The sequence below is a fragment of the Pinus tabuliformis genome, chromosome 1_2 (genome assembly GCF_031772625.1).
Source record: "Pinus tabuliformis cultivar Carrire ecotype Pingquan chromosome 1_2, CPIR1, whole genome shotgun sequence".
NCBI classification, from domain to species: Eukaryota; Viridiplantae; Streptophyta; class Pinopsida; order Pinales; family Pinaceae; genus Pinus; species Pinus tabuliformis.
The window spans coordinates 1,305,337,490-1,305,350,023 of record NC_142298.1 but is presented as its reverse complement, the minus strand read 5'-3'; the positions used below and the strand labels follow the sequence as shown (position 1 = coordinate 1,305,350,023).

Here is a 12,534-nt window from a genome sequence, read left to right as displayed (position 1 = left end):
AGGGAAAGAGGCTTGTGTTTACTCCACATCATGTGGAAGGGGCCAAGCTCACATCAGCAGCATCAACAAAACAGGGATTACAATCACAGCATGAGGAAACTTGTCATCTTGACACTGACATGGTTGACTTGGAGGCTAGTAAGGAGCATAAAACAATGGAGCAGGTCGTAAAGGAGAAAGATGATGAGATAGAAAAGCTCAAGGACAATTTATCAAAGGAAAACTTCATGATTTCATTTCTAGAGCAGGAAAATCAGCAATTGAAGGTAAAGCAGCTACTTTTGGAAAAGCATGGGGTTGATGTTGGTAAAGAGGATGTCAAGGGAAAGGCAGTGATGGATGCAGAAGTTTCAGAGGAACATCAAGAGCAAGTAACAAGGAAAAGGCAAAGGACCAGAGGCCTCAAAAGAGCACTTCAACAACAAAGAGAGCAGATGACTTCTGTTGACCTAATTGAAGCAGAAATCAATGAAGATAGGGAATTTTGGCTTGACAAGGTAAATTGTCACTTGGAGAAGCTTCTCAGGAGGGCTAACAGAGACAAAAGATTGCAAAAACACATGGCTGCCCATTATTACACAAGAAACCTGATTGCTAAGATTAAGGTCAAGCAATTGAAGGAGAAGCTCAATGAAACCCTAATCAAGCAAAAAGGGAAGGAAAAGTTAGATTTGCTTGTTGATGCCTCCCTCATAGCATAGCATACCACTTTGTGACCTCACATACCAATTTTGAAGAGTTTTGGAGGAAATTTAGTTTTTTGAGAATTTTTGCATATTTTAGCACAGTCATGGAGGAGAAAACGCAACGTGCCCCACATTGTGCTTTAGTTGGGGAGCTCCAAATGAAGTTTGGTTTGCATTTCTAGATTCCTCATGGTCCATACATCATTTTTTCCCTGAGGGGAACATACTTTTGACAAAGTTTAACAAGTAAAAAAGTCAAAAAATCATCATAAAACCACCTTTCTACCACCCTAATGGAGGCCACGCTGCGTTTTCCAGAGTACCTATGGGAGAATGCATTTTTGATGGGCTAGGAGTAACCTTTTTGAGCTCCTGAAGAGTCCATTTTGTAGCAAACATCCTCAGCTTTCCAATGAGCTATCAAGGTCAGGATTTGGACTTCAGGAAGGCCTTCAAAAACTACTTTTGCCAATTTCGCTGTGTTTTCCTCAGCTTCACTGCGTTTTCTCATAAATTCGTTGTGTTTTTGTCTGTGGCAGTTTTTCTCTAGTTTGGTCAGTTGGATTCGGATTTCTATGATGTAATTGATTAATCCTAATGTAAATATGATGTAATAGTGGGTAATTAGTCTTGTTAAAGTTGTTTTGATGTAAATTTAGCCTCATTTATGAGAGTGGTTGGAGTCAAAGTTAATTGGAGGAGTTGTTTTAACCTCCCTAGTCTTTAGGGTTTTGGTTGGAACACCTCATGGAGCAGTTACTAGAATCATGGATTTGACCCCTCAAAGCAGGAAGATGTTGTTTTGGTCTTTATGTATCATTTTCTCAGGCATACAACAAGTTGGACATCAGATGAGAGAACAATTGTAGCTTGTACTTGGACATTTTCTGGAAATCAAAGGATACAATTTGCAGCTATTATCCACGAATACATATGTAGTAAGTTTGTGATGTTGTTTTTTCTCTGTTATAACTTTATATGAAAGATATTCATCTTCTCTTTCCATTCATTAGTTCTTTAGTGGTTTTCCTTAAAGTTTATAAACAGAATTCTTTGCATAAAACTCTGTTTTTATGGGAATATCATTATGTGTTTCCTGTTTAATGAATTCATGTGTTCATGCTCATTAAGACCCTTTTGCATCTTCCAAACACTACACTACACATCACAGAATTATTGCTACCTTGCTCCTCCATATCTTTGCTGTTGTAACCCTTTGATCCTTTGACCTAGTTAGCTGGTTTTTCTCCCTTATACAACATCAAAACCCTAAAACTTTCAAGATCTACCTGAGACTAGCATACCTAACCTAAAATCTATTCCTTTTCCAGTCAATCCATTGGTTGTTATCATAGAGAGAGCTCTCTCTGGTTTGGTAGAGCTAGCTACCAAACTGAAAGCTTGGTATGTGGTTACCTCCGTCTCAATTATATCTCTATGTCTCTATATGTCACAGTTAGCTTCGATACCACATTTTGGATGTCCTATTCTTGATACTACACATTTGATGCTACATATTCTTGATGCTACACCAAGTCTGCTAAATCTATATGATGTTGTAAGTTCCTGTTACTTGTCTTGTCATAGTTGATAATATGGTCTTTGTTGTTGTACTTAGAACTTGTTCCATCACAAGTCTAGGGTCTATCATCAGTTTTTGTTGTATATATCTTTAGCTTAGTTTTGGATATAGTCTTGCATAGAGTCCAGCAATGTTGCACTAATCACCAAAAAATCGCGATAAAATCGTTTTATCGCGATCTTTTCAAAAAGAAGATAAAATCAAGGTCTTTTTTTTTTTGCCAATTTTTATGAAAAAATCGTGGAAAAAAAATAAAAATAAATAAATAAATATATATATATATATATATATGAGGAGGAGGAGGTGACCCAAGCTACCCCTATCACAAGTAGAGGACGTGGTCTACCTCCTGTAGCTCCTAGTTCTTCAGCTTCTAGAGCACAGCAGAGTCTACTGCCAACTCCACTGACATCTACATCTAGAGGGGCAAAGGAAATCAATAGTATTAGACTTTAGTTATTTGGTTCATTTCATTGTATATGACATTATGACTCATGATATGAGATACATTATTATATTTTTTGTTGATATTTTGAGGCTGAGTTGGGAGTCATGAGTCAGGACTTACTATTCAAGACATGATTCACTGTTATGTGTGATGTGGCACTAGAAATGATATTAAACATCTTATATGTTAGTTCTTTTATCATATTTATGTGTCAATGTATTTATTTTATGTTGTAGATGGTTTAGATATTAAAAAAATTGAAAAAAATGAATATTTTTGTACCAAACGATTTTTTCTCGATTATTACCAATTTTTTCCCGATTATTACGATTTTTTCCGATTTTTTCCTCGCGTCGAATTAATCCCGATAACCATTAGTGCAACATTGGAGTCCAGGCCTATATCAAGAGTGAGAGTCTTTGTCTACTGTTGCAACAAGTCAACAACAAAAGTGACAAGCACACTTCAGGTACGCATTGTAATTTTAATTTGTATTTATTCATTATTATGCACTTACATGTGTTTTGCAGGTAGAGGTAAGTTGAAGGGTATTTTGTTTTATTTTGGGATTGGTTTCGCTGGGCAAATTTTGCATGCAAGTAGAAGAAGATTCAAGTACAACTTCAAGCAAGAATTCAAGAGCAGAAGTATCAAATCAAAGGAAGCATTGCAGAGGGACATCCTTTGAAGACATGACAGCCATCTGTATATTGTGAAGAAGTGTCAAGACCAAGAGTCATCATTGTAAAGTTGTAAAAGAGTCATTTGTAAAATTGACATCATTGGAAGAGTCATTATTGTAAAAGAGGCAATCTGCCTAGAGTCGAAAAGGCATTATTGGGAGGCATAGGAGTCTCTGTTGGGATGATGTCATGGTTGGGTTGCATGTCATAGTGTGAATGGGTGTTCGGTCAAAATCATTGTAAATAATTTTGTATCGTGGATCGTTGTCCCTGGTACGGGAATCCACACTCTTGTCTCATTTCAGTCATTATAGGGTGGCAGGGAGGTGCTAGGCAGGTGCATGAAGTCGCCTACAGGTTGGAGCCTGTGAACACTTTAGGGTGGTAGGTAGGTCTAGGATGTTGGGGCATCCATTTAGTTGACTACTGAAGCAACCAGGGCGTTGGATCATCCTTCCAATGGGAGCTGGAGAAGAATGCTTTTCTAGAATTCTACGAAGTTGTTGCTTTCATTTCAGTTGAGGCTGAAGATTAAAGAATTTATTAGAAAAGTTATCAAACTTTGACAAAAAAATAAATGGAAGAGGATGCTTACAATGGGCGACGTCATGCATGTTTCCTTTGTAGGTGAATTTGCACCTATCTCTTATTGCTCTTGTCCCAACATCCAAGTCTAGAGTAGCAGATTTATAGATAGTCAGTTAACAACATTTTGATTTGTGACTTTTGTCTATATCCCTTCCAATTCCTTGGAGTGACCTTGATTTGTAAAAGAATTATGCTCCTCCAAGCCTATTTAAAGAAACACAAGTTCTTCTAATTTGTGAAGATGTTTCCCTATTATGACTTATGGAGCAGCGTCTCTTTTTATACCACATCATTGTTTGTCAAGATTCTAATTTGTATGATTAAATAATAAATTACGTTAATATTTTTTCCTTCGCTCTCTTCATTACCCACTGAATTAGAATCAGTGATACACTTGAAATATAAATCTTAAGTTCTAAGTTTCTCATAGGAATTCCCCCTCTGGTTAGCAGATACTTACTCCAAAATGAGAGGAGTACTAGTGATGGGAATGTTTTTCCTGAGTGGCCACTCAACCTTCCTCGGGACGTTTTCCAAAGGACAGCTTTCAGCAATAAGAAGGAGCATGCTCCCTAAATCACTAATGTAGCACTCCTATTCAGACTGTGCTTCCAAAGTGGAAGCAAGAGGGACAAGAGCACTCCTATGCAACAAAGATGAAACCAACCCCCAAGAAAAATTTAAAATCTAAAACTCCAAGCACATTGATAAGCCACAAGTGGAATCTACTTTCTTACATTTGAGATGACATCAAACAATTTTATTCCTTGGTATACATAATGGTACTAGAATTGATAGCAACTGATACCATCAACCAACCTGGCTAAGCAAAAGTGTGGAATTAACTATCATGACTTGAATCTATCACTCTTTAAGACAATATGAATCACTAAACTCTCTCCCAAAAATAATTATTGGCATTGACAATTCAAAAAGAATATAGTTATTTTAACCAAAACTGATTATAAAAAATGCAAGGATGCTATAACCCACACCTTGGATGCATTGGGGTTGTCATGCCTCAACTCCCATAACAGCTTCGGAAGCAAATTGACCCATTCCCTTTGAAATACTAGAAGAAGACTATCTCGTACATCCTGTATACAAAAATAATGTGTATTCTCTCCTTGATTATAAAAATTAGATGCAAAGGGGATTATGAACAAGCATGAAGAGAAATTATAATATGACACTCTCAAGTATAATGAGATTGGTAGTTAACAACATCAGTTGAAAACAAAAATGATTTTTCCAAACAAATTCCGATAGAATAAATGGGATAAAAGCACATCCCTTATCAATTTTGGCAATTATGAGTTTGATATCCAATGATAAGAGCATTACTTAGAAAATCAACCATAAAAATAGATCCATATGAAGGTATCCACTACAGGTTTCATAGAATATGTAATTTACATGAAAAAGCATGTTTTCAATTGAAGAGAGGCATGAGAGCTTCATTGTCGAATTTGTGTTACACTCTGCAAATGCTCGTGTAAAAGCCTGCATCAACAAAACAAAAATAAAAAATAAAATGAAATGACAGGTCAATAAAACAAGTGATTAAAATAAACCTAGCAACATTATTTAAAAGCCTTAGATATTCCCATACATCACATGCTTGACTCCAGCAAAAATTCACTAAAACACAAAAGACATTGCCGACTTAAACACCTTCCCTAAAAAAAAGAATCTAATCACTTTCTAGATATCCGTGTAAAAAATTGCATTGAAATAAAATTGTAGATACAACGCTAGAGAACAGCAATCAAGGTAGGTTGATTGTAGATCATGATTGTTTTCTAATACAATAAATCCTTGGAGATGGTGAATCGAATAAAATCATTAGAGGTTTTTAGAAGGACTAGATTAATAATGCAAGTGTGCAGTCACAGTATCTGATAGGACATGAAAGCAACTATCCCAATTCTCAAGACACTAAAAATCAATACTAGGAAAGTGCAAAAGTTCAACCATAAGGGTAACAATTTATTCTCATTACTCTAAATTGGAAATCAGATACATGTGTTCATCAATTTTTGCGAGGCATAAAGTTTCCTCTTAATCAATCTCCAGTAGTTTCATACCCGAAAAATATGACAGAGGTTGTTGAAATCACACAGAAATTTGAAGCTAAATACCAGTCACTCTTCCAATATTCCAGAAATATCTCCCCTTAAAAAGGATTTTTTAGTAATACAGGCCCTCGCAGAAATTCATGAGGAAACAACCTCTCCAGAAAAAATAATGCCAAAACTACATCCAAGAAATTCGGCAGGAAAAACACCTTCGTAGAAAACACAATAACAGGACAAGAAAAAGATTCATGTAACACCCCATCCTTTAATCCCCCACTGACATTGTAATCAATCAGGTTAATGGCCTGTGTGGGCATGTAAATGTGAACCAGTTAAAAGACCCAGAACAATTTTAATTGTATTTTGAATGTAAAATGCCAACTAACTGATGAAGAGGTGGAGGCATGATAGAGACCATGAGAAGCCATGATAGAGGAAAGCCATAAAGGGGAGACATGGTAGCAAACCTAACCACAGATATATTCCCTGTCATTAAGCTATTTGGTTCAGCCAAATATTTTGAATATCTAAATTTGTCAATTTTACCCAAGAAATAACTAATGGGGAAGGAGTTGGTAGTAGAGCCACAACTCCCATAGTTATGAAGTTAGGTGGGATCTGTACCCAACTGTTCCATCCAAGGTATGGGCAAAGTACATTGAGAGATTTCTGGGATCTGACTAGAAGCTTCTGAACTAGCCATAAATTGGCAGACCTGACACAATATCAGGTCTGCCAATTGGGGGACAAGCAATCATTGGTCATTTGACCAACCACCATAGGAGAACAGAGGAGGCTCTCCAGTCTCTACAAATGGGAATGTAGTGAGGGATCAGATAGATCCGATTCTGGCCTGAGAAATTTAATGGCAAGTCTACCAATCCTAAGCTATTGAGTGGTGTTCTAGATGCTTGTTGGATATAGGGCATTGAGCACTAAGATAGGGAAGGTCACCAAGGGACTGGTGGGTAGTGAAGGCACGCACTTTGTGCTGTGCAAGACAGCTGAAAAAAGACACCCATAGACATGCACACTATTGACACTTTGGGGTTTAAGGGGAACTTGCTGACTTTGAATTGATGAATGAGAGTGGCCTTCATGACTCCATTAAATATTTAGTTAAAAATTTCATCTCATGGCTTCATGGTCTAGGTCGGAGTGGCCAGCTACAAAGAATATAGTCAATTGAGCCTATGGTTAGGTGGAAAGTGGTCGGTGGTCCACCAATCAACAGTTCCAAGCAGCTATCGATATTGATCAAATAAGTTTCTTTTGTTTAAGACTTCAAATGTAATTCAATTTTATATAATGAAAAAGGATGTTCGTGATTATGCACTTGTAATGTCTTCCTGCTGAATTGACATCTTGGTCTACGTGCTACACTTTCATGGAATTAATTGGTGATTTTGGTTGTGTTGGCTATGTATTATTCATATGCCTACCTATTGAAGTTTAATGGGTTCTTATGATGTGTTTTTCATGACTATGGGTAAAGTGTTGATCAGTGGTTGTCATTGATGTCAACCCAAGCAGCACCAGCAGCTACCCCAATCTTGCATGGGCATTTTGACTTGACAACTTACTCTATTCTGAGTCAAGGATCTTCTAGACAGATTCTACTCATCAAGATGTTTCCGTTGATATATGGCACACCACGTAATTCTTCACAGTTTGAGAGATATTCGTGTTTGAAGTTAGTAACCCTAGTTAGTGGGCTAAAACCCCATTGGGTTGTGGCATGGCACTCATCGTTGGTTGTGGTCACTGAATAGTCAATAATTAATAATGCTTTAAGCTCCTAAAATCCCTCCAACATTCACTTGTTGAAGCCCCTTTCAACTCAAGTCATTCCTATAAATTGTGACTCTCATATCTTCCTCATGCAAGCAATTTCAACGAATTATCTTGTGAGAGGACCTCTGTAATTTTTTGGCCCAAATGAGCTTCTATCGCAGGATTTGTTCCAAGGAGTTTAAGGTTTCATTGAGGTCTGGTTAGGGTACAACATTATGATCAAGTTTGAAGGTTTGTTTTGCAGCAAGTTTAGAGCTTTGGATTTGAGGGTTTCGTTGCTTCAAACTGGTCATCGTGGCATTTCCGCTATAACTTGTTTTCTACGAAGCTCCAGAAGCTGAAAATAAAACCCATTTGAGCCGAAAACTTGATGAACCTCATGACCAAATTTCAGATCTTGGTTCGCTATATTTTCAATCTGAGAAAGTTAGGGTTTTTGCAACCTCCCAAATTCCATACCAAACAAGTGACCTTGGGAAAATCGTCATAACTTCCTCTCTGAGCATTGGATTCAAATGTCATAAACAGTGACAGAAAGAGGACAAACTGTAGTTTGTTGGGTATCATTTTCAGGGTCGAAGGTCGAAACAGTGACAAGTGGCACTTCGTACAAGTTCTCTCCAAAACCAGTCTATAATCAGGTCATCGTGGGAGATTGGGCATAACTCTTTCATGAAGAATCCAATCTCGATCAGACCTGTAGCGTTCGAAAGAGGACTCAGGGAGCTACCACGGAACGAAATTTCAAACCTTGGAGATCCGAAATTACATAGATACAATAGATTCAATATCGAGCTCCTAGGAGGCAAGAAAAAGTATGCATTCAAGGATCACTACAATAAGGACCACACATCAACAATCAAGGGTAAGTCTGCTACAGCAAGGTATGTATGATTAGTGTTTGCATTTGAATTTTGAATATCATCTCTGACATGTGTTTTGCAGTATAGTGTAAGTATTTTGTTTGTGTATTGGTTTGGGTCTTGTTCATTAATGCATCTGGAGGAAGGAGTACACTTCAGGACAACTCAGACACATACTAGAAGGACATGCAGCACCAAAGTACCATTACTTGAAGCAAGCATGACAATACCTCAGCAGCTACAAGTGATTCAAGAAGTCGTGTCAAGTCAAGTGTCAGTTCTTGTCAAGAGTCAGTATTGTAAAAGATCATCAATGTAAAATTGTAAAAAAGTCATTATTGTAAAAAAGTCAATCTGCCTAGAGTTGAAGAGGCATTGTTGAGAGGTATGGGAGTCATTGTTGGATGATGTCATGGTCAGGTTGCAAGGCATAGTGTGATTGGGTAATTGGTCAAGATCAAGAAAATCATTGTAAATTATATTGTATCGTGGATCATTGTCCCTGGTACGGTAGTCCACACTCTTGTTTCATTTTTGGTCATTATAGGGTGGCATGGAGGTGCTAGGCAGGTGCATGAAGTCACCTATAGGTTGGAGCCTATGAACACTTCAGCGTGGTAGGTTGGTCTAGGATGTTGGGGCATCCATTCAGTTGACTACAGAAGAAAGCAGGGCGTTGGGGCGTCCATCCAGTGGGAGTTGGTGAAGAATGCTTTTCTAAAATGCTACGAAGTTGTAACTTTCATTTTAGTTGGGACTGAAGATTAAAGAATTATTAGAAAAGCATTCAGTGGTTTTTGACATGGAGGGGGTTTTCCACCTAAAATTGTTGTGCCTACTGTGTTTTATTGTTTATTGTTGTTACTGGATAAACATTAATAATAATTGAAGATTAACTAATGCTCTGAAAAGATTTAAAAGTGCTAATTGCTAAGGAATATTAATTCACCCCCCTCTCAGTATTTCCAACAATTGGTATTAGAGCTTGGTTCCTTCAATAACAATCTAACAACTAGAAGGAGATCATGGAATATACCAAGAATAGAGTTCCTTTGTTCAATGGAAATAACTATGCACTTTGGAGTGGAAGAATGCAGGTTCATTTGCTGGCACAAGGATACGAAGTATGGGAAATCATTGAAAAAGGCTTCACATCAACCCCGGATGAACAAGGTAAGAAAAATATGGTATATGATGCAAAGGCTAAAGATCTTATTATCAGTGGGCTTATTGAATTTGTCTATCTTACAGTATTGAGTTCCAAAACAGATAAAGAGGTATGGGGAAAGCTTGAGAATATATATGCAGGTGACTCACGGGTGAAAGAAGAAAAGCTTCAAATTTTCAGGGCAAAATTTGAGCAACTCAGAATGAAGGAAGATGAAGATATTGCTACATACTTTCAGCGTGTTGATGAAACAACAAATACATTGGAAGGTTTGGGAGAACCTATCGACACAAAAATTGTTGTCCGAAAGATCCTCAAAACCTTGCCAGCAAGATTCAACCCAAAGGTGTCTGTCTTGGAAGATAGATCGAATCTTACCAATCTCGTCATAGATGAATTGCAGGAAATTCTTACATAATATGAAATGAGGATTGAAGAAGAGGATTGCATATCTCACTTAGAAATAGCATTTGTTGCATCCAAGAAGACTAGTAAGGACAAGCAGACTCCAAAAGAAAAAACTTGCAGTTGTAAGGATGAAGAAAAGGAAGATGAAGAAGAATTTTCAGATAAAGAATTTGCCTACTTCACGCAGAAAATGAGAACAAGTACAGGAAAATTCAAAGGTAAACTTCCATTAATATGTTTTGATTGTGGTGAGGTTGGGAATTTTTCAGCCAAGTGTCCTCACAAAAATGAGGTTGTTACGAAGGGAAAGAAAGGTCCTAGGAAGTTCAACAAGCAAGGCAAGAAGAAATGGTTTAAGAAGAGTTTCTTCTCCAAAGAAGATAGCTCCTCATCTAATGAAGACAGTGATAATGAAGAAGAAATCAACGGAAGAGTATTGTTTATGGCCAAGCACAATAAGCAAGAGGCATCTGACGAAGAAGGAGAAGAAGAGATGACTGACGTTGAACTTCAAAACGAAGAGATCAGAGTTATCAAAGAGTTCAAGGCCAAGAAGAAGCATGACAACACTCTTAAAGACGAATTAAAGACATAAAAGGAACAGGTCCTAAATCTTAAAATCATGGTTGAAGAATACAAACGAATTGAAGAATCACTCAAGAAAGAATTAAAGGAAAGCAACAAGGAAAGAGAAGCATTGGACGCTGAAATAGTCTCTCTATGAAAGGAAGTAAAAATTGGAAAAACTCTTCAAAACTATGCCAACAGCTCAAAGGCATTGGAAGAACTCATCAGCAATCAGTGATCATACAGTGATAAGAGTGGTCTTGACTCTTGGTTACAAAGAAAAATCTGAAAGGAGTAAAGCATTAAAATTCCTGAATCTAACACATCAGAAACCCCAACTGGAATTACTAGTTTACAATCTCTTATTGGTTCTTTACATTAACAAGTTATTTAATTGCATAAACATCTAAGTAAACACTATTGCAACCTTCACAAATATACAGATCATGTACTGAAGTAAACAAAAACAATAACACAAGGGACGCCGTTATTTTTGGACAATCGTCCCCGGAAAAACCCAATTCAGGAAAATCGGTGCAGCATATAGAGGGTTTGTATTATTAAGCAGATTTCGTGAATACAACTAGGGTGCCAAAAATGGCTCACCCAACAGAGAATTTCCTCGGCAATAGTACCTCTATCCGGAGACAGATATTTGGGAAAATCGGCAACCAGATGATCAAACCCCACAGCGACTTTGGATGTTCCCCATGCTGGACAGTGAAAGTCGCTCCAAGCATTGCTCAGGAACTGCGTCACTCCTCCAGGAGCTGCATCACCCTATCCCGGCTCAGAATCTGCTGATTTTCTCCCATTTTGTCCCATAGAATCTCCTAGCACTACCTCTGAAGGCCTCTATGACTTTTGCATCAGAGTCTACAGCTTCTGCATCAACCTCTATGACCCTCTGCATCTTCTGCGTCAGCTCCTACGGCCTCTGTGTCAGCTCTACTAGGGCCCGCATTGTCTCTCTTGGCACTTCACTGCATCTCTGCTATGTATTCTTCAACCTCAGATGGAAATCCCTTGCTGAACTGCCCCTCACTGCAACTAATCACTAACTTGATTTCCTCAGCAAACATCGCCCTGGACAATCGAATTCTTGGTCTCTCTTGGTGTATCTCCAACTGACCCTCAAGCCTCCTCTTATACTTTTCATGTTGACGAATCAACGGCCGAGATTAAGTCTCTAATCAACGGCTAAGATTATAACTAGCTTGATCCTCGTCACTTAGAACTTTCTCACCCATATTTTATTAATAATTTAATACACATTAATATTTTTATTTTCCTAAGTTTAGACTTAGGGACCCATTAAAAATATTAATTATTTTAATAACTCCTCATCTGGGTGGAATTTCTCCAAACGCTTTCTGAGTCTTGGAGATCTCATGTGCCTTAGCCTCTCCACCAATTTTCAAGGCTAGAGTACATCCGACGCTACCCAAAATCAACATCAAGTCCTTCTATGACAACAAAAGAAGATGGATATGCAAAATCTACCAAGCAGGTAGATCTCTCAACTAAATCAAGAGATCAAGACTCGCAGGAAGAACCATGGAAAACAATTCCTTGAAGAAGATTTCCTCCCAGGTATCAAACTATCTTTTATGGTCATTGTTATTCATGTGGAAGGTTTGGACATAGAGCTATAGAATGTCGCATGTAT

At 37.7% G+C, this 12,534-nt stretch overlaps 1 protein-coding gene across 2 annotated transcripts in view; it reads right to left on the bottom strand.

The window, feature by feature from the left end:
- The window catches only part of LOC149211007 (uncharacterized), a 467,932-nt gene that overhangs the window by 247,047 nt on the left and 208,351 nt on the right, over positions 1-12,534 (bottom strand). For both annotated transcript variants that reach the window (XM_089396856.1, XM_089396857.1), the window contains exons 12-13: positions 5,404-5,490; positions 4,983-5,084 (exon numbers count right to left, since the gene is read on the bottom strand). In XM_089396856.1, the coding sequence (XP_089252982.1) occupies positions 4,983-5,084; positions 5,404-5,490 (189 nt within the window). The remainder of the gene's footprint in view (positions 1-4,982; positions 5,085-5,403; positions 5,491-12,534) is intronic.